The sequence below is a fragment of the Microplitis mediator genome, chromosome 1 (assembly GCF_029852145.1).
Source record: "Microplitis mediator isolate UGA2020A chromosome 1, iyMicMedi2.1, whole genome shotgun sequence".
Lineage (NCBI taxonomy): Eukaryota > Metazoa > Arthropoda > Insecta > Hymenoptera > Braconidae > Microplitis > Microplitis mediator.
This window is the reverse complement of record NC_079969.1, coordinates 29,043,053-29,063,699: the sequence shown is the minus strand read 5'-3', so window position 1 is coordinate 29,063,699 and position 20,647 is coordinate 29,043,053. Positions and strand designations below refer to the sequence as shown.

Genomic DNA, 20,647 nt, shown 5'->3' with positions numbered 1-20,647 from the left:
GAGTGCTAATATTTCCTCTGCAATCAACTAATAGTAATAATAATATCTTTTAAAGCTTTTGATAGTCCTTCAGTTACTAACCCTTGACTGGTAAAAAGGTTTTAATTTAAATTACTTCTTAAAATTAATTGAAAAAATTGAATTTCCCCACTATTTCCAAGTCCAAAGTATCATCTCATTCATTTAATTTTTTATATAATCGGTGATTGAACATTTATTCACTTTTAGTGAATAATTAAAAAACTTAAAAGTGTTATAAAGTAATTTTATTTATTCAGCAATTGTAAAACCAATGGATTTTAATTTAGCTCTCATATAAATTGAATTGGTTTACGATAAATGGGGCAATCAACGAGCTAGTTTTCGATTCAAACTAAAAAGGGCTTTTGAAATGTACTTTACTTGACAGGAAATATCATCATATCCCAAGTGCATTGAGAACTTTTTTATCTGCTTTAAAATTCCAAATGCCCTCTATTCTTTAAAATGGTTATGCTTTTTTAACAATTTTCGAGTCGATTACTATTTTATTCTCGTATCCATAAAAAATCAATCAATTTTACATTCTTATACTGTATTCTCGATAAAAAAAAAAACGAAAAAAACTTCAATACCATTTATTCCTAATTTATTATTAATATTTTATGCTGACTTGAGTTGTGAAAGATCAATATAGAGGTATTTTGAAAAAAAATTTTTTATTTTTATAAGCAAGTTCGCATGCTCGTTTGTACACTTGATAAAGTAATTTGTATGTATTTAGTCACGATGGAGCTTTCAGCTGTTCAATGGATTTTAGTTTTCGTACTGTACGTTTATACTTTAAACAAAATAAACAAATAAATGGAATTTACAGTTTGTTTTTGTTTTTAACCATACTAAATTAATAAAATGAAAGCTTACAATATTATTATAACGGATACTATTTTTTTTTCTTTTGTTATTTGAAGAAGAATATATACTTCCAATTTACGAGGATTTATAATGCACAGTTTCATATCCATAAAATGCTTTAAACATTTCAAGTGAGCACAACGTTCCAATTTTGCATTCAAAACGCAACTCTCTTAAGAATTCGAGTGCATCTGATAACTAGATACGTAAAATATAAAATATCCATCTTATCTTATTATTATATATATTTTTTTTATTTTTGACAAACACAATTTAATAGAATATAAATGAATGATAATAATAATAGTAGTAATAAAAAATTTTGAATGAAATGAAGAGTTTTTAATTAGTCTAATTCAGTAGATTGTAAAATAAAATGGTTAACTAATGTTGTTGATGATGATGATGATGATGAGATGTATACCCTGTTCAACACACAACTGAATACCACTGTTTGCATCTCTTTGTCTTTTGTGTTTTCCGCAAACTGGTGAAAACGAAAATGTTCCTCTTTAGATTTCCAACCAGTGATTACACATACCTGGTTAATTATCTCAGAATTACGTACGTAAAGCTCAATGCGTTTTGATACAACCATAGAATCAAATCTTTCTGTACTTTTAATTCATTAATTTAACTGATGTATATTATATTTATTTATTTATTTATTATACATGATCCACAACATTAATTCGTATTGGGAAATTCCACTTTAGTTGTTAGTTATTATTTTTATTTTTTATAATCTAATTGAATGATAAAACTAGATGTTTGTAATTAATCAAGTGGAAATATCAATTGTCGTGGTAACAATGGTATAGAGAATTGATGTGCAAATTCTATTAACCACAAATAATAGCTAGCTAGGGCAGTGAGCAATTGCATACTATAGTATCAAATTGTAATATAATGTCATAAACAGAAGTGGATTTAAATTGTGACATATTGCTGACTTAATTATTCTGTTATAATAAGTTTGATGATTTTCGAATTTAAATAGTTTAACGTTTAATCTACAAGCGCGTAATTGTTGGAGAAATTAAAAAAAATTAAGTGAAAGATTAAATAACAATTGAGATTCATATCTGCGACAATATTCAGTTCCAATGGTTTAACATTCGTTATCATTTTGATCACGTCTTCATACTGCTCGTGATTGTCGAAAGTTGGTTGCAAGCTGCATAAAGAATCTCATTTTATATAAAGTTTAAACACTTTTTTCAGTTAAATTAAATTGATAAATAAAATAAAATTTTAATTTTTCATTCATTTGTATTTTTTTTGGGGAGTAAGTCGAGTGAAATTAATTTAACAAGCTAGAAAATATTTGGATAATTTATAATGAATTTAAAAAGTCTTTGGTTAGATGTTTGTTGCTGTATACACTAGTTTGGAAGCATAAGAAGTAATGAGCAAACAGATCGATGAGATGAATTTCTGCATTAACGTTGAGCTCTTGACTAGATTTTGCTATTCACGATAAATTACCCACAGTAAAGAAATAATAATTAATTTATTTTATTTCTATTTATACACGGAAAGATAATTATGAGAACTTTTGTCATGCATTATGGGAATAGCTCCCATAATGGTATAGGAATTGTACCCAAACTATTATAGGGATAGTTCCCATTTTTCTAGGATTTCTCTTGGATATTCAGAGAAATCTTCTGGAAAAACTCTAGGACATAAAAGTGAAGAAAAATAATTTTTTCTTCAAGTACCGAGCCCTTGGTCCAGATTTTCCATAGAATGGTCATAGTTCCTATGTTGGTATAAGAAAATTTTTATAGAATTATGGGAACCGTTTCCATAATTTTCTTTCCGTGTATAGATAATAATAATATATAATTAACTCATTCAATAAAGTGAAAATTCTTTACTTGACAATATAAATTACTTCAAGATTTGAATTTTTTTTTTACTATTTATAGGAAAACATATAAGTAAGGAGAAAAGTTTATAAATGGTCAGACATACTGAAATCATTATTTCTTCAACTCATAAGCTAAATATTTAAAAAAAAAAATGAAATTAATTAAAAGTTTTTAAAATTTTTTTGTTTAAATAAAGTTTACTACTGAATAAACGATTGACAAAGTTAAAATAAAGTAATTTGAATAAGAAAATTTTTTAGTACATCATTAGCGTGGATTATTAATCTGACGAGTGTCAAAAAGTTGAGAGGAATTTATACTTAATTTTTTTTTATTATCTTGAGTATAGAGAGTATATTAAAAATATTTGAATGTAGAGATTATTTTGTTTGTCGCATGTTGAATGTCAAATCTATCGAAGCTGCTACGCATGGTATATAAGAGCTTACGTCCAATGCGCCACCCCAATGAGTTCCTTCTAGCTTCGAGCACGTGGGTGGTAGTAGGGAGAATTCCCCAACTTTTTCCTCTTCAACCACTCAGTTAACATTCAAACGTTATACCATTCGCAACTTTTTATATTACGTCTACTTGTTGTCTTAAATTTATTGACAATTTGTTGTTTTTTATCATATCATTATTATTGTCTAAATTATTCATTTTCTTAAATTTAGTGTAAACTCTAGAATTATTTTATTGGTAAGTTTTATTTTATTTTTATTGTTTATTAAAAAATTAACAAAAAATATTTAATTGAAAAGATAATCCTTGAAATTTCATATCTATAGCATGTTAGTTAATTAATTTTATTTTCTCTAGTTTTTTTATGACTCTTAATTACAAGTTATTAATAAAATAATAAATTCATCATTTACTATATTTATAACAAAATTTTTATTAAATATATTTCAATTAATAACAATTATTTTAAAAGTTGTTCATTTTTTTGTTTTTTTGTAAACAAAATTTTTTTATTAATGATAAAATGGGAACCCTTGAGATTCAGTATAAGAAAAAGTATTCAATCATATTTCTCATGAGAGATATTATTTTTTTTTTTTTGTAGACATTCATATTTATCTTTCTCTACCTTATTCTTTTAAACTGTAATATTTTATTATATTTCAATGTCAATAATAATGCTACTATTTATTTTCTAATTGTGAATTAATAAAGTTATTGAGATAACTGACATGCTCAATAAAATGTCTGAAACATAGGTCAAGCTTTTGATTATTCCTCAAACTTGATATTCTCTTTACTGTCCCTGCTTCAATAGAAACATGTTATCTATCAAAATCCTTTAGCTTCTTTATTTTATATATGTTTAGTTAATAATACGTTTGACGATCAACATTTTTTTCAAACGTTTTTTTTTAACTTTAATTATTAATTTAAATTTATACATAGAAAATTATTTCGAAATTCTCGATCAGGATTAACGTTAGCAGCATAAAAAAAATGTACAGGTTCAAAGACAGTTTAGATGAAATAAATTTTTCGCTCAACTTTGGTATTATAATAAAAATTATTAATAATTTTCAACGTTTGGACAATTTTATTATATTATTGTTTATTTATTTCTTTTTTGACCAATTATTAAAAATAAGATTTTTTTAAACACGTTTGTTGTTTCTGTTGGCTGATACTTTTTAGGCTTACTTAATATTCATTATAAAGTATTAGAAAATAAAAAAAGAAGATAAGGGTTTCCTTTTTACTATTTTGAATTCTTTTAATATAAATTATAACTTGCAACTAATTAAAATAATTAAAAACAATGTTTCATTTAAAAGATAATTAAAGTACGGTATCATTAATCATGTAGTTTTTTAGTCTCCAACATATACTTATCCGATAAATCAACTGTCAAGGATGTTGAGTCATTGTCTTATAACAGATTACCGGTGTCCGAAAATCTAAAGTCGTTTCTCGTCAACGTCATCCACACTTTATCTAATGTATCGACTTATACTTGTTGTTAAATGTTTAGTTATCGTTAATCGTTAAATCTCGATGTTGAATTTACGTAAACATGACCTATAATCTATTATAATTTACAAACAGATATAGATAGTTGATTGATCATGTCGAGTGGGCTTTGATCCCAGAAACGATGTTATCGACAATACCAATCATGAGAGCTGTCTGTTTCAAATCAGCTTCAATTATATCATTTGTATTCCAATATATGATAAAATTAATAAGTTTTTAAAAATATAGTCAAAAGTTTACCGAGAGTATCATTAGTATTATCGTGTATTATTTAGTGCTCATAAGTGTAGTCCAATAGTCCCAGTGATTTTTAATAAAATATATGTATATAAATGTCAGGTAAAATACCTATTAGTACCCGATCAGGGAAATAGTACTCGATCACTCCATGTATTTGTATATCTATATTTGGTAAAATCTAATGAATATCGAAGATTAGTCCCAAAAATAAAAAAAATAAATATGTTTTGTAAAATTTTCTCTTATTTCAACATCATTCTATAGTAAAATTGAAAAAAACCACGTAATTATAATTATAATTACTACATAGTAAATGCAATAAAAAAAGTTTTATTACATTAATTGAAGAAGCGAAAAAGCTCTTTTTTAAAATAGCATTATTAAAATTGTTTTTATTTTTTAAAATAATATTTTTTACTAATGAGAAAAACCATTTTTTTCGAAGCTATATAACATACGATGATATTATATTTCAGAATAATAATAATAATAGTGTCAATAAGTAATTTTATAATGGACATGTTGATCATTATTATTTTAAAAGACGAGATTGTTTATTTTGTTCATGAAATACAAGTAAACAAAATTATTTATTTATTAGCAGTTAAAATAAAATATAAATTTTCTTATCAAAAGCCTGTATGAAACAATTGAATGGATTTTTTTTAATTTTATTTTTACAAGTGAAACTCGATAACAAAAAGAAATTCACGACGATTTAATTATTGTAGAAAATAAAATCAACGAAAAAAATATTACCCGAGATAAAATTACGTGCGTTTTCTATTCTTTAGTATTTTGAATTTACAATGAAAAAACTGACTCAGATTTGCGTTTAAGCGATTGCATGCTCACAACAAAATTAAAAATAATATAAATTATTAATCTTAATTGATACAATAGTGATAGTAATTTTGAATAGAACGAGTTTGAATTAGAATTGGTAAACCCGATTGGTATCACTGATTCACATTAAATTTCAATTGCACTAAATACATACATTAGTATTAAATAAATATTTAACATAGTATTTTGTATTCAATTCTAATTAAATTAATAGTTATAATTTATTATATTATCGATTGAGTTATCCATTGAATAAATTTATTTAATTTTTTATTTAGATTGGAAAACTTGATCATTCCATACAAAAGTTTACTAAGCAAGTTAACCCATTCTCATTAAATTAATGTAGATATGTATATATAACGAGTGGTGATAGATATTTTTTAATTAAACTCTATATCCCATAAAAAATTTTAATTTTCAAAGAAAATTCATTTGTTTTCTTTCTTCTTCTTCTTCTTCTTCTTCTTATTCTTGTTTGATGCAGTAGTAGTATCTGATACTATTATTATTATTATTATTATTATTATTATTATTATTATTATTATTATTATTATTATTATTATTATTATTATTATTATTATTATTATTATTATTATTATTATTATTATTATTATTATTATTATTATTATTATTATTATTATTATTATTATTATTATTATTATTATTATTATTATTATTATTATTATATGGTGAGTTGATTCAGTTGTTAGTCTCTTGGGTTGCCTCGACTTTAGAATGTAAAGGTTGATGCACGTTCACACGGTTGTCTTGCTCTTATATTCTCTCCTCATTTCCAAACTCTCGGTTAGTTAGTTTCTAAGGTGTATTAAACCAGCCAAGTACCAACCGCAGTAATTATACAAGTAAACTTATTCACTGGTGAAATGTTTATTCGACCACAAGTTAGCCACTCCAAGTCGAGTATAGTCTAGCTTACTCTATAAACGGTATCACTATACATCTATTTAATTTATCTATGCACATCATATTCCCAGATGCTTCCAGGTATCATTAGCCGTTGCTCTTATTATTCAATCTAATACCATATCCCGACAAAGTTATACTACATTTCATGTTACCATCATTAATTATCATTTCAATTCATTACTTCATTCCATTTTTTTTTGTTTTCATAGAAATTTGAGAATTATTAATTAATTACAAGCTTTCATTGTGATTATTAATTTTTATGGCAGTATGATGATAGATTATTTTCAACATGACGTAAAAAATTAAGACAAAAAAAGAAAAAAAAAATTGAATATATTTAATATGAAATTTCGTGTTTTAAAATATCAACTAATGAACGGAATTCCGCTCTCTTCTGTAAAAGCTCGAGCAATCTCTTGACAGAGTATGCTTATGGGTAGTGAATAGAGAACTAGGGAATGTATACATATATATACATGAATATATAAATTCCGTCAGATAGATTAAAACTCAACGCTGTACATAAAAAATATAGATGTATACATCTAATCGTTGTGAAAATCTGTGGCTCTCATTTACCGACATTAAGATTCATGTACCACCAATATTCACTCATTCATTCGATGACTTAAACAATTCCACTCCTGGTACCAAAAACAAAACTTAAAATCGATGTATTTCAAAGAAATTTTAAAATAATGAATTTAAAAAAATGATTTACGGAAAAAATAAAAATCTGATTGAATTCATTCTTAAAGAATAAAATATGTAGATATATGATATATATTTATATAAAAAAATCTACTAGAGTAGCTATAGTTGTACTAGTTTTTCTTTTTTAACAATGTGTTCTTTTGAGAATAAAGAATAGCGCAAAAAAGAAAAAAAAATATATATATATATATATATATATAATGCTACTAAATATTTAATACTATTCATTGTGACAAAGAACTAGTAGCTTGGAGAAAAGTTGCTTGAGCATTCGTTAGTTTTATATCTCTTGTGTTCTTACATATTGTATATCCTTGAGTGAAATATGGAGAAAATTCAATTCATACGTTTTTTTTTTATTTTTATTCCCTGCTTTCACATTATTTTCAAATTAAGTCTTGAAAATAAAATTCATTTATCTTTATTCTTATATTTTTTACTTTTGTTCATTTTTTATAGTAATTATAAAAGATTTTATAACGTTTTTATTTTTAAATAATTTTTTCATCATAAAAGATTGTTGCGCATAATTTTACAATGTTCAAATTTTAGTACCACAGTCATAGAAATTAAAAAGAAATGATAAAAATTACATAAATACTATAAAATTATAAAAGTTGCAGAAGCCTTTTCTTATCACCAAGTTAGAATACCAAAGTTTAACTGAGCAACCAGTAGAACATGCAGCATTGTACGCCTATTTTCAACATCATCTTGCCGTAGATTGTTTAGTTTAGTTCAGTTAAGTTTAGTTTAGTTTTGGTTTCGGTTTTGGTTTTGTCTATGTCTCTTTCCCTGTGTATGTACTGACAAAAAGAGAAAGAGGAACAGAAGTACGTTACTTGATCTTTAGTTTAGTTTTACAATTCGAGAAGTATAAGAGCAAGCAAGATAACAAAGTGTACTTTATACGAAAAAAACGCAATACACACACACGCGTTGAATAATAACGAGTCCCGTAAGTTTCCTACAAATATAATTTCTTATTCTGATATTCACGCTCCAATATTCTCCTAATTTTACATTTAAAAAGCCTCAAAAATAATGTGGGCTAAAAAAAAAAACAACCGATGGACACACCGAGGAGATGTCCATCAACATGCCATCGAGTTAATAATATCTATGCTAATTAACAGTAATGATCCTCATTGTGAATTATTATTAACTTTTCTTGTCTTCATTTTTATGACATTTCAAACTGATGTGTCGACAATCTTTTATGCTTGACTAATTTCTTTGCCTGTGTGCATCGACTGCAATAAGAAAAAAAAAATGTAACGTCTATTATATAATGAATATAAATTTGAAATTTTTGACAATTATTATTAACTTTTTAAAATCCAACTTTTTATAATTTAGTATTCGTAAATTATACAAATCCACTAGCAGAATGAGTAGAGTGACAACTCTTGCAGGCTCTGTCGCCAAGTAATAAAGTTTACATATTTGCAATTCAGAAATCTACAAGTACATAGAACAAACAGCCAGTACTGTAACAGCAAAACACCTACTGCTTAAAACAAATTAAAAACTAATACTACTATTTCGGGTAATATTAATATTTATAATAACTAATAATTTATACTTTACTTGTAAAAAGTTTTTGTTTAACATTTAAACAAGATTTTATTTTACCGGAATTGGATGGTTATTATCTCAAAATCTATTACGTACTCCACTTATAAATATGTATATACATATATATTATTGTATAGTGACTTTTCAATTTATATACAATTTTATTTATAACATGAAATATTAATAATAACAATACTTGTTACAAAAAAAGAGTTTGCTAAAATAATATTAAATAAAGTATAATAATACTAAGTAAGACATGTCTTGGGTTAGATGTTGAAAATAAAGAAAAAGTTATCGTAACACTGTCGTTTGGTAGTTTACTAAAGTTGATAGCAAATTCAATTCCTATACGGAAATATCGTACTAGTGGTAGAACTAGTAGCTGCATTTCTCTCTCTCTCCCTTACATGTATATATATAAACTTTTGACAGTAATGTCAGGTTCGATAAGCGGATTTCTGGTACTCAGCTACTTGTAATAGCAGATAGGTACCAGTACCAAAGGATCAGTATAGTTGGTTTGATGTAGAAAGGAGTAAGAAGTTTAGTTGTGCAATGTGGAATGAGGAATAACCATATGCAACCATATATATATTTAAACTATACATCTATCTATCTATCTTGTTCATCGTTATATTGCTTGTATAAATTGACGATTAAGGTTCTCTACAGGTACATCAGAAACTGACTATAGAGTAGTACTAGCTATATAGTTAGAGTAGATACTTTATCTGCGAGCTATTGAAAGATCTCAAGTTCGATTATAGTCCATTTGTTTATATGCATATAGCTTTAACTAATTTGGAATTTATTATCATTCCATTTCCAATTATTTATTATAAATTCATATTTTATGAGATCATAAAACGATTTGTAATTATTATTATTTTCTGATATACATATTTTTTTCTTCTATTTTAGCGGAATGATGAGAACGTCTTTAGGAGTTTAGATGCATATAAATCGACAATTTTTCTTTTATGATCCAAATATTCTATTTTATTCAATTGTATGTAGATTTTATACGCTATATGTACACTATTTTGCATTTTATCGATATTCAAAATCAAATTTTAACATTTTCTTTATAAAGTTTCAATTCAATTGAGTAATATTTTACTGTTTTTTTTTTCTTGTTTCCTGAAATTTAGTCTATTTGTTGTAAATTATTATTGCAATTTGACAAAATATTCCATTTTTTTACAGACGATTAATTTATTATATAATAATCTATAATTGTTTGGTATACAAGTAATAATGTCTTTGAGTATGGTTTTATTTTGTGTAATATGACAATATAATTTACTTGATTAAATGTATTTATATATATAAATGCCAGCGTGTACATACTAGAGCCGCGTCGATAGGCGTACAAATTCATTCATGTATGAATACCGGAAAACCTCGGGAAACTCGATTGTATTACATACCATGAATAAAATTCGCTATCGTTTTTAACGTTACATACGGCTATTATATTATTAACAATAGTTATCAATATCGTTTTTGTTTTATTATTTTTTGTTTTGGCTTTTGAATTTGAGTTTTTAAATTTAAATGGCTTTCATGTACGATAAAAAGGCTTATTCAAATATTGATTTTATTTAATTTAAGAGTTTTCGAAAAACTAAAAAATAAATGTTTTTTTTTTGACTTCAATCTTTTTATCGTTGATGTTTTAAAATAAATCTAAACATACGAAAACATCTGATAAGTTAAACTTTTAAACTTTTATAACTTAATTTATCAACAGGAAATTAGCATACTCTATTTCCTGTAGCAAAACTATTAGTTTACTAAAACTTAGTAACGAAATTTTTAAAATTATTTTTATATATATGTGATATAAATATAAATATCATTTTCTTTCCTCATTAATTTTTGTTCCTAAAAGTCTGATAGGGATTTAAATATTTAAAAAACTTATGAAAACTAATTGATATTTTCAATAATCAGAACATGTTTTTCTTCATGAATTTTATTATTATTTTTAATAATAAAACAAATATTTACTTACAGATTATATTTAAATATGTAATTGTGTGGAAAAAGATCAAAAGAAAAATTAATAACAGGGGATGCAAAAATTGAAGGAGGATGTCACTGGGTTCAGTTTGGGAGTTACGGTTATTTTCAGTACTTGCAATAACGACAATAGTAATTGCAAATTATCATCAACGTCATCGCGATAACTCGACCCAACGTACCTTTCAACGAATTGGTGGTGTTCATAAAACTAAATATAATTTTTCACTTGTACAAAGTAAGTTAGACTAGAATAAATAAATGAAAATTTATTATTATTATAAAGTATATAATAAAGTTGAGTAAAGACAAGTGAAATGTGTCTGCAAATAACAGTAGATCAAATGAAAAAACAAGTAGATAACTGCAATTTTGTAAAAGTTGTTTATTATGAAATGTTCTGCTGTAATCAAAAATTTTTCATTATACAATCCTCGTTTGTGTCTATAAAAAACGAATTGACAGTTTTACAGGAGCAGTTTCATTTCTGTCTCTGTAAACACCTGATGAAATTAAATTACTTTTACTGTTATTATCATTAAATTTTGCTATCAAGATAAAATTTCATATATATATTTTTTTTTTTTATTAAAAAAATTAATTTTTAAAAGTGCCATGTTAAAAAATAAATATTAAGTCCTACAATTATAAAAATATTGATTTTATATAACAATGATAAGTATCGCAATCAACCGGAAAGTTTGCAACTGTTGGATTGTATTTTTTTTTTTTTGCCGCTTAACGATGACTTAAAAAGTCTACAGAAACACTGAAATTATTATTTCAAACTGCTAACAATAATGTCAAGTCACAAGCAAAATTATTATTAATGCAGTTTGCAAAAGAAATAATGAAAAAAAAAAAAGTAGAAAAGATTGGCATTAGTTAAAATTGGTATGCTATTCTACCGCACATTAGAGCTTAATGTCTTTTAGGAGACTCCGCATTCATTACCTCCTTGACACTTAAAATATTTTTACTTTATTTTCCACAACTACTTTATTAATTATTAATTTACACTAGCTGCATAATTAATAACCATGACTTATAATTAATCATTAATTATAAATTATACTTTCTTAATTTATTTATTTATATAAATGGTGTTGCAAATGTACATTTGAAAATAATACAGCTCATCAAATTAATCTCAATACTTGTTCTAACTTTGATTCATCTATATATATATGTATTACAAAGTTGATAAAGTTTAAAGCCCTAGGGCAATTTTGAGTGGTTGAAAGCTATAACGCTAAAGTCAGTAGTTTATCGTGTCGCGCCCCATCGAACCGTAAACCTTCACTCCAGAGCACGTACTACACATTGAACGTGTCATTCTCAAATATATATTATTCTCACTCAAGTTACTATTCTAATATTTTTATCTTTTTATCTTTCTGTAAATTGACATCTTTTATTTTATTTAAGATATTTAATAAAATTCATATCGCTAATAGCTCTATGTTAATTTAAAATCTATTTGGTCATAACAATATAAAATTTTTTTCTTAATTAGTAGTATGTATGTGTATATATATATGTTAAAATTAATAATAAATTAGAATCATCTGACCGACAATAATGTGTATAAATGTCATATCCATTTAGTGAAATTGTTTACCGGCATGCACTAAATGTCCACTTTATCCATATAAATATGTATAATACTACGCATTTGTATACATCATCACGACAAATTATTTAACACAAAATTAAATTATTATAATACTTTTTTGCTGTCTACGTCACATGTATTGTAATTTTCACTGAAATCTTTATATTCACTTGATTAATTATTATTGTTATTATTATTATTTCAAGTTATACTAAAATTTCTACTTAAGATACTTAATTCTCATAAACTTTTATGGTGTAGCGGTAAGCAACAAAATGATGACCACTATAAATCTTTATTATATATACCAATATTTTTAGTATATAGTAATTTGATATATGTACTCAGCTGGTGTACTCTATAATAACTATAAAATTTTTGAAATTTCCCTTATTCATATTTTTATGGTAAAACGAAAATTATTACGATACTGGCAAATTTACACACGTACAAATAAACATAGTCAATCTATAGATCGATAGATTTATCTTTAAATTTAATATATATTATTGTTATTATGAAAAATTAATATACAAATAAAGAAGAAAATCAATTCAATAAGTAAATATTTGTAAAAATCCTTCAAATATAGTTGGATTCAATATAAATTTTACTCAAGTATGTACGTGACAGTAAAGTATGAATACAATTTATTGAAAATACTTTATTCCGAACATGAAAATTCATTATTTTTTTTTTATGTTAAACTAATTATATAAATATTTAAATAATCATTTGCATATTTGAAAATTTACCGCCTAAAACGAAACAAAAATAAATTGAAGTATTGAAATTTTTTTTATTTTGTCATGACTGCTTTTGAAAATAATTTTTTTATTACCTGCTGTCAAATATAAAAAGCCCAAATAAAAGTTTAATATTTATTTATAATATTTTAAATTGAATGAAGTAGCTGTGGAATATGATAGAAGAAACTTTTATTTATCCTGAAAAATGAGTTTTCGATTTGGTTAGGAAATGAAACTTTTTAAAAAATGGTGAATGTTATATATAAGAATATATATGGTAAATATAAAATGAAGAAGTAGAAAGAAGAAGAGAAAATGGATCGAGTGATTTTTTGAAATTAGTTAGCAGCAACTATTCTTGGGTTAGGGAATTCTCGACTCAATTCTATTTTTCTCTTTCAACAACGAAATTTCTCAGTGTTAGCAAAAGTTTTAAAGTTAGCATTCCAGTTCGTCGGATATACTGTTTACCCCTATACCTTACTCTTATTTTAAACCGATGATAATTTATCTTATTTTAACTTAGAGGTAAAATATATATCATTACTACCAAGCTGCGAACGAAACTCAAATATTAGTAAAGACAAATTAACATATAAAAAAATATTGAAATAACATAAAAACGTCCGTCAAGAGTTGTAATCCGGTAAAGAGCGGCTTAGATATATATCTCTTTAACAAATGATCTTGCCAAGATGTGTATTTATCACGTGAAAAAGGTTTAAGCTTGAATTGCTCGAGAGCCAGTAGAGCTAGTAAAGCTGGTAAACCTGTGAAAAGATGAGGAAAAGCAAGTTTCTGGTGGTGCTTATATCGCATATATCTTTTATATCGTGGTACAGAATAGTCGAGCTAAGAATATACACCAACCTAACTTTCTATTCTTCCATCTTCTATCTTTCTTCTCTCACACTCGCACTAACACTAGACTGGACGTAAGTGCTAGGTGTTCACTTAACGCCACCTTAATCATTTTTACCCTGTCTCTTTGTTGTAAAACTAAATATTATTCCAAGTTATTTGATACTAAAAGATAACGTTAGCTTTGACATTAAATAAATAATCGGTTCATCACTCGATCAAGATAATTTAACTTTTCTTTATTATTCAAAAAATAAATCACTTTTTATTTTATTCAATTTCATATAATATATAAGTATTAAATTATAGTCTTCCTATATTTTTATTCCAGATAAAAATTATGATTTAAATGTAAAAGAGAATGAAAAAAATAGAAACAAATCATAAACAAAAATCTAGTGAAAAACGCATAAACGAACGCAAGATATAACGATCGAGTATCAAAAAGATTGAAAGCTCGTATTAAAGACTGTCAATGCGGATTTTCCGTCACTCCCGGATCAATTACTTTCATGTTTCATTTTTATTTATTTATTCTTTTTTTTTTTTTTTTTTTTTTTTTTTTTGAATTTTCCATACCTATATACAAGTTAAAAGTCGTTAGCTCGTATGTATGCGAATGAAAAAAAAAAAAAATACTAAATAAATAAAAAAAAAACATGAACGTGTATTGACTCATAAATTGGTGAGAAAAAAAAACTCCATAGACCAATTGCAATAGACAATCGATATGCATCTAGGTATAACATGCGTATTAATAAAATTCAAAAGCTATTTTGTGTTTGATATTTACGTGTGGAATTGTTATTTTGCTATTAATTTATTTGAAAATATTTAATATTTCGAAAATTTCAAAGATTTTGTCGTGTTTAGATTACACATGACTTATTACTTATCTCAGGTTTATATTATTTTTAAAATTTATTAGCTTCCTTAAATTTTTTTTACAATCGATAGGTTCCATTGGCTTGGTTGTTGAGCCACTCGGTTTTATATATATACGTATTATACGTCTTCGTAAATCCCTGTGAGAGACGATTTATTATAAATTTTAGAGATCAAGTACGCCATGGGCAGTCGACTTTTTATCGGGTGACTAGAGGTTTAGCCAGCTATAAATTTACGTTAGCTTATAGTATCACATATGTCCTTAACAGAGAGTATCACCTACGACAAATATATATTTATAAATAATCATCAAGCTAAACATGAATTAAATAATAAATTATCAAATTTATATTAGAGTTTTTTTAAAAATTAAATACAAACTATACCTTGTTTGTATATTATTATCTCATTCTTTTGAATAAGTAACGAAAGAAATAATAAAATATAAAAATAAAAAAATATATATATGATGCTCGTAATGCAGAAAATATTAAGTTCTATGCTCTGTTTAATTTGTACAGTCTTGTGAAATAAAATAAGCAACGGACGGATAATTTGTTCAGGGAACAAAGCATCTGTTGAGTTCAGTGAGAAATGAGATTCAATATACAAGTATTTACTTTAATTTAAATTCTGCTTATATCTTTTACATAAACATGAAATGTATTCCATACGTGAAAAATACCTGTCCTAAATATCTATTAATTAAAATTATTATTATTTTTTGTATGATAGAAAGTTTTAAAAGATTGTTGTTGTTCGATCATCTCGAATATGGATAAAATATTCATCACGTACTGCTTACTATTAGTGTGCAGAAAAACGGATAAAACTACTCATTTCATTTTTCCATTTTCTTCAAAAATTTTGTTTATTTTCTCTCTAATTTTTTCTTTTTATAATCGTCATATCTTATGTATCACTACACTTACACTCCCTCATTTTTTCTCAAATAAAATATATTTGTGAGTTTTTAAATTAACACGGGATGATATTGTTTATATTACAAAAATCAACAAATAAAATTTAAAAGATTGATATTTTTCTATTTTCTCATGTTAAATAATGTATTCTATGAAAAACTATTTACATAATTAAATTTTAAATGCACCCCCTCCCCCACTTAATTAACTTAAACTTGAGATACAGTATTTTATTATTTAAGTTAAACGAAAAAAAAAATTAAATTTTTTTAACGGTATAAATTACAGTCGAGTAGATTAAATGTGACATAGTCTGACGCATGAATAAGTAGTTTAACTGCGTAGAGATCAGACAGTATGTACATTAATATAAGTAAATATACGTTGGTACAAACTGCTTGTTAAATGTTGTACTGTTATTTTTTATCTAATTTACATATTTTTGAAACTTGTATTTATTTAAGTCAGCGAATGATTTTTAAATAAAACGAAAACCTCAGGATTAAAAATATAAAAAAATTACAATAATAACGTAAATAAAAACTGTATTTATCGTTAAAAAAATTAAGTAAAATTGCTTAGAGGTTTTAATATGTCTACAAGATGATTGTGGGATACTAAAGTGACGTAGATAGATTTGTAGTCGAGACTCGAATGTAAAGCCTCGGGGATTAATAGACCGTGGAATGCTTGTTTATCATTCTACCCGTTAAATTGCTCTTGGCGATGAGATATTAATAGTTACGTTGCTAAATTTTATATTTGATATAATAATAAATTTATAAAATAATAATAATTAAAATTTGGTATTATTGAAGCACAGATAAATGCTCATCTACCGCCACTGCGAGTACCTCGTTTACGACATCACCATGTAAACCACTGGGATCCATATTTTGAAAATGATGAGGGTCAGGAGATCAACGGTCCAGTACACGTAGCACTACATCTGGGAGCTACGGCAATGCTAGATTGTCGAGTTGTAATGCTTGCTGATAAAACGGTATTTATTAATTATTCCCTTAACAACGATAACATCATATATATATATATATTAATGTATTTAGGTAATGTGGACACGTCAAGATCAAGATGGTCCATTTTTACTTACTGTTGGACAAGATGTACATATTTCAGATCCACGTTACAGTATACATTTTCGTTATCCAAATAATTTTCGTCTATCGATAACTGCTGTTAAGAGAGAGGATTATGGACAGTATGCATGCCAGATAAATACTCATCCACCAAGAACACTAATCACCAATGTTACTATACTAGGTAATTTTATTTACTTTCTTTTTTAAAATTTTCTAACCCACCGTTTGACAATATTCTATTTTTAGTCGGAAAAGTTTAATAAGTTGATAAATTAAAAGTACCATTGATTAATTTTTTTTATAATTAAAAAAAATTGCAACAATTTTATATCAACTGTATGAAAGATTTTGGGCGATTAAACATGACACACAATTTGTTTTGGTGACAACATTCTACAGACGATATTTCAACTTTTTTTATTTTAAGATCCAAAGTCTTTGCTGAACTTCCTTAGCCTTACTAAGTACTTACACTAGATATTTTTTGCTTCAGTTTTTCTAGTAGAACTTATATAAAAAAAGAAATTTTTAAAAACTTGTCTAGAAAGTGAGGAATAAAAGTTTGTGTCTAAAATAGTTTTTGATTTTCAAAAAGACATTGAGACTGTACAAAAAAAAAAAAAGTATCATTCAAATAATTACTAAAATTTTCTTATTTATATAAACATTATTCGATGAAAATTTTTCATTAACTCATTAGTTATTGTTTATTATCTATTAAATTAAATTATAAGATACCTATTAAAAAATTGTGTTAATTACAGCGCCAAATATTAAAATAATTGATGAAGGAGGACATGAATTACGAGATCGTTATTATAAAACAGGAAGTGGAATCGAATTAGCTTGTATCGTTCGACCTTCGCGACCCAGTGCTAATATTCCTCTACCTATATGGCTTAAAGGTGGAAAATCACTACCGAATTATGTTGATATTTACTACATGAATGGGTTTATATTATTATTACTACTATTATTATTATTTTATTTTTAAACATGAATTATGTTATTGATAACAACAAAAATTGATTTTCAGTACGAATGATGAAATAATAGCTGGAATACAAATTGAAAGAGCTAAAAAAAGTGACAGCGATGAGTATACATGTTCTATTGGTGAATTTACCAAAGCTGTTGTACAGATTCACGTTTTAAATGGTTAATTCAAATTTAGTTAGAAAAAAATGTTAACATAATAATAATAATAATTATTATGGTATTTATAATAAATTACAGGTGAAAAACAAGCTGCCGTTTATCATGATCAACGGAATACAGCAGCAGCAACAACTCCAAACATTGGAATAAAAAGCAATAAAAATATTTATGATAATATTAATTATTATTGTTATAAAAAATTTGGTATGTCATTTATTGTAGTCGTACTTATTTACTGTCATTTAATTTTTTCGAGTTGATACTACTTAAGAACAGATTACAGAATAATAATTATTATTATACCCGTGCTAATTAAGTATATAAATTAACAATAAATATTTTTACATACGTCAATTATCCAGAAATAAAATTTGCCGTTTAAATTTTCATCATGTTCAATAGAGTATATATAAGCATTTATTTATTAATTTTATCCACATTTATCATAATGTTATTCATGAAATAATAATATTGTTAATAATAATGTAAATAATAAATAAAAAATACATACAATGAACAATGACGCATTATAAACTCATAATATAATTATAGATGTACTAAACGAATTGAGAATAAAAAAAATTTGGAAATCCCAAAAGTGCACGACTCATCATACTCATTTATTATGAAATAATAAAGTAATGATAAAAAAATGGCGGGAAGCACGAATAAATTTAAAATATATACAATTTTCTTTCATTAAAATTTGTTATGCTTTTTTTTTTTTTTTAATTATATTTGTATTCTTTTTATAATTATAAAAGAACCTACTCAAAATATCTCGATTAATAACAAAAACAAAAAAAATATATGTAAATAAAAAAAAATAAAAAAAAATTGAATTGAAAAAATTCAGGCTTACCAATTGGCAAAAAAAAAACAGCTGTACTAGGGCGGTAATTCGCAAGCGCCCCTGGTGGTATAAATGTACGTATAATGTATAGATATATCACCATTCATGTTAATTTTACATAGATATAGTTATACAGCCTTTTTTTTATTATTTTATTAATTGTAATTAAACGACACTGTGTTACCTAGCCATTTGCAATAGGGGACCTACAAATCTATCAAAGAATTATTTTAAAAAAAATTTGATTCAGTTACTGGATTTTTTCGCAAGTTATCATGGATACTAGGGTGTCCGTTATTTCCCAAATCGATTTTTATTTACCGATCGCCCCCTGAATCTTCAGTTTATGACCTAAAAAAAAATATCCAACACAAACAGGCTCTTAATTTTCACATTAAACCGTGCCGAAATCATTTTATATTTCCCATTTAAATAACATAGGATTTTTAGACTTTTGACTCTTAATTTTTTCTCAGAAACAATTGAGAGTAAAAATTTGATTGAAGCATACATAGAATAGATAACGAAAGCTTATTGAGAAACAAAAGAATTACAAATTATTTTTGCAAATTTTATAATCACATCGTCCTACTGATCTTCAGATTCAGAACCGGTTGCTCAATATATCTGTGAAAGTGACTGGTCGGGCCAATTAAAATTGTATAATGATAATTGCTGGTGGCAACTTTACAAGGGAAATTAAAAATAACTGGGAGTAAAACTCTCGGCGTAGTGATACATCCTGAACATACTTCCGGTTGTCTCGATTATCCTAGAAGATGCTTAGTACAGGCTCAGACGATACTCAGCATTCTTACAGAGCACTGTGTTTCATCTACTACTCTCCAAATATTCAAGCGTTCATTTTCCATTGCGACATTTTTAATTTTTTTTATTAATTAAATTAACTTGGATAGCTTAGTCATAAGTAGATTTAAATTTACAGTAGTTTATTACTTAATTAATTTTTAGTTATTATTAATTAATAGGATTAGAATTTTAATTATTAACAGTCTAATTGTACTTTTGTGATAAAAACGACGCCAACAGAAGATATTCAATTCAACTCGGAAGATGGCACAGCAAAATCACGTAAGTTGAAAATTTTTATTTATTTTTTTTTAACTTCCCGATAAGAAAATCGACGATTTTCGAAATATTGGGAAGTTATTGTTTTCACCCCGATTTTCGAAAGTCGAGTTTGCATCAGATGACGTGTTGAGAGTAGAGCACTACCTCAACGCTTCGCTTATGAGGCGTGCAAAAGTCGTTTCGTGTATTAACCCTTTAGAGTCAGAGGTCAGAGGATCTCGGAACGTCTCCGTGTGAGACTAGTGGGGAGAGCGTGAATCATAGAGTCCCGTGAGCATGTATGAGTGACATGAAGTAGTAGTG

General features: G+C 25.8%; 1 protein-coding gene across 1 annotated transcript; it reads left to right on the top strand.

The window, feature by feature from the left end:
- The first annotated feature begins 3,268 nt into the window (after window positions 1-3,268).
- On the top strand, window positions 3,269-18,818 carry LOC130665500 (zwei Ig domain protein zig-8-like). The gene is made up of 7 exons (XM_057465928.1): window positions 3,269-3,470; window positions 11,100-11,343; window positions 16,960-17,144; window positions 17,209-17,422; window positions 18,006-18,192; window positions 18,278-18,399; window positions 18,478-18,818. The coding sequence occupies exons 2-7, from the start codon at window positions 11,178-11,180 to the stop codon at window positions 18,657-18,659; spliced, it is 1,056 nt and encodes a 351-aa protein (XP_057321911.1). The 5' UTR covers window positions 3,269-3,470; window positions 11,100-11,177; the 3' UTR covers window positions 18,660-18,818.
- The last annotated feature ends 1,829 nt before the right edge of the window (window positions 18,819-20,647 follow it).

Coding starts and splice junctions, on each gene's coding strand:
- LOC130665500 (XM_057465928.1), top strand. CDS start 11,178: ATGTCACTGGGTTCAGTTTGGGAGTTACGGTTATTTTCAGTACTTGCA. Junction 11,344..16,959: donor TAATTTTTCACTTGTACAAA/GTAAGTTAGACT, acceptor GTATTATTGAAG/CACAGATAAATGCTCATCTA. Junction 18,400..18,477: donor ACAGATTCACGTTTTAAATG/GTTAATTCAAAT, acceptor AATAAATTACAG/GTGAAAAACAAGCTGCCGTT.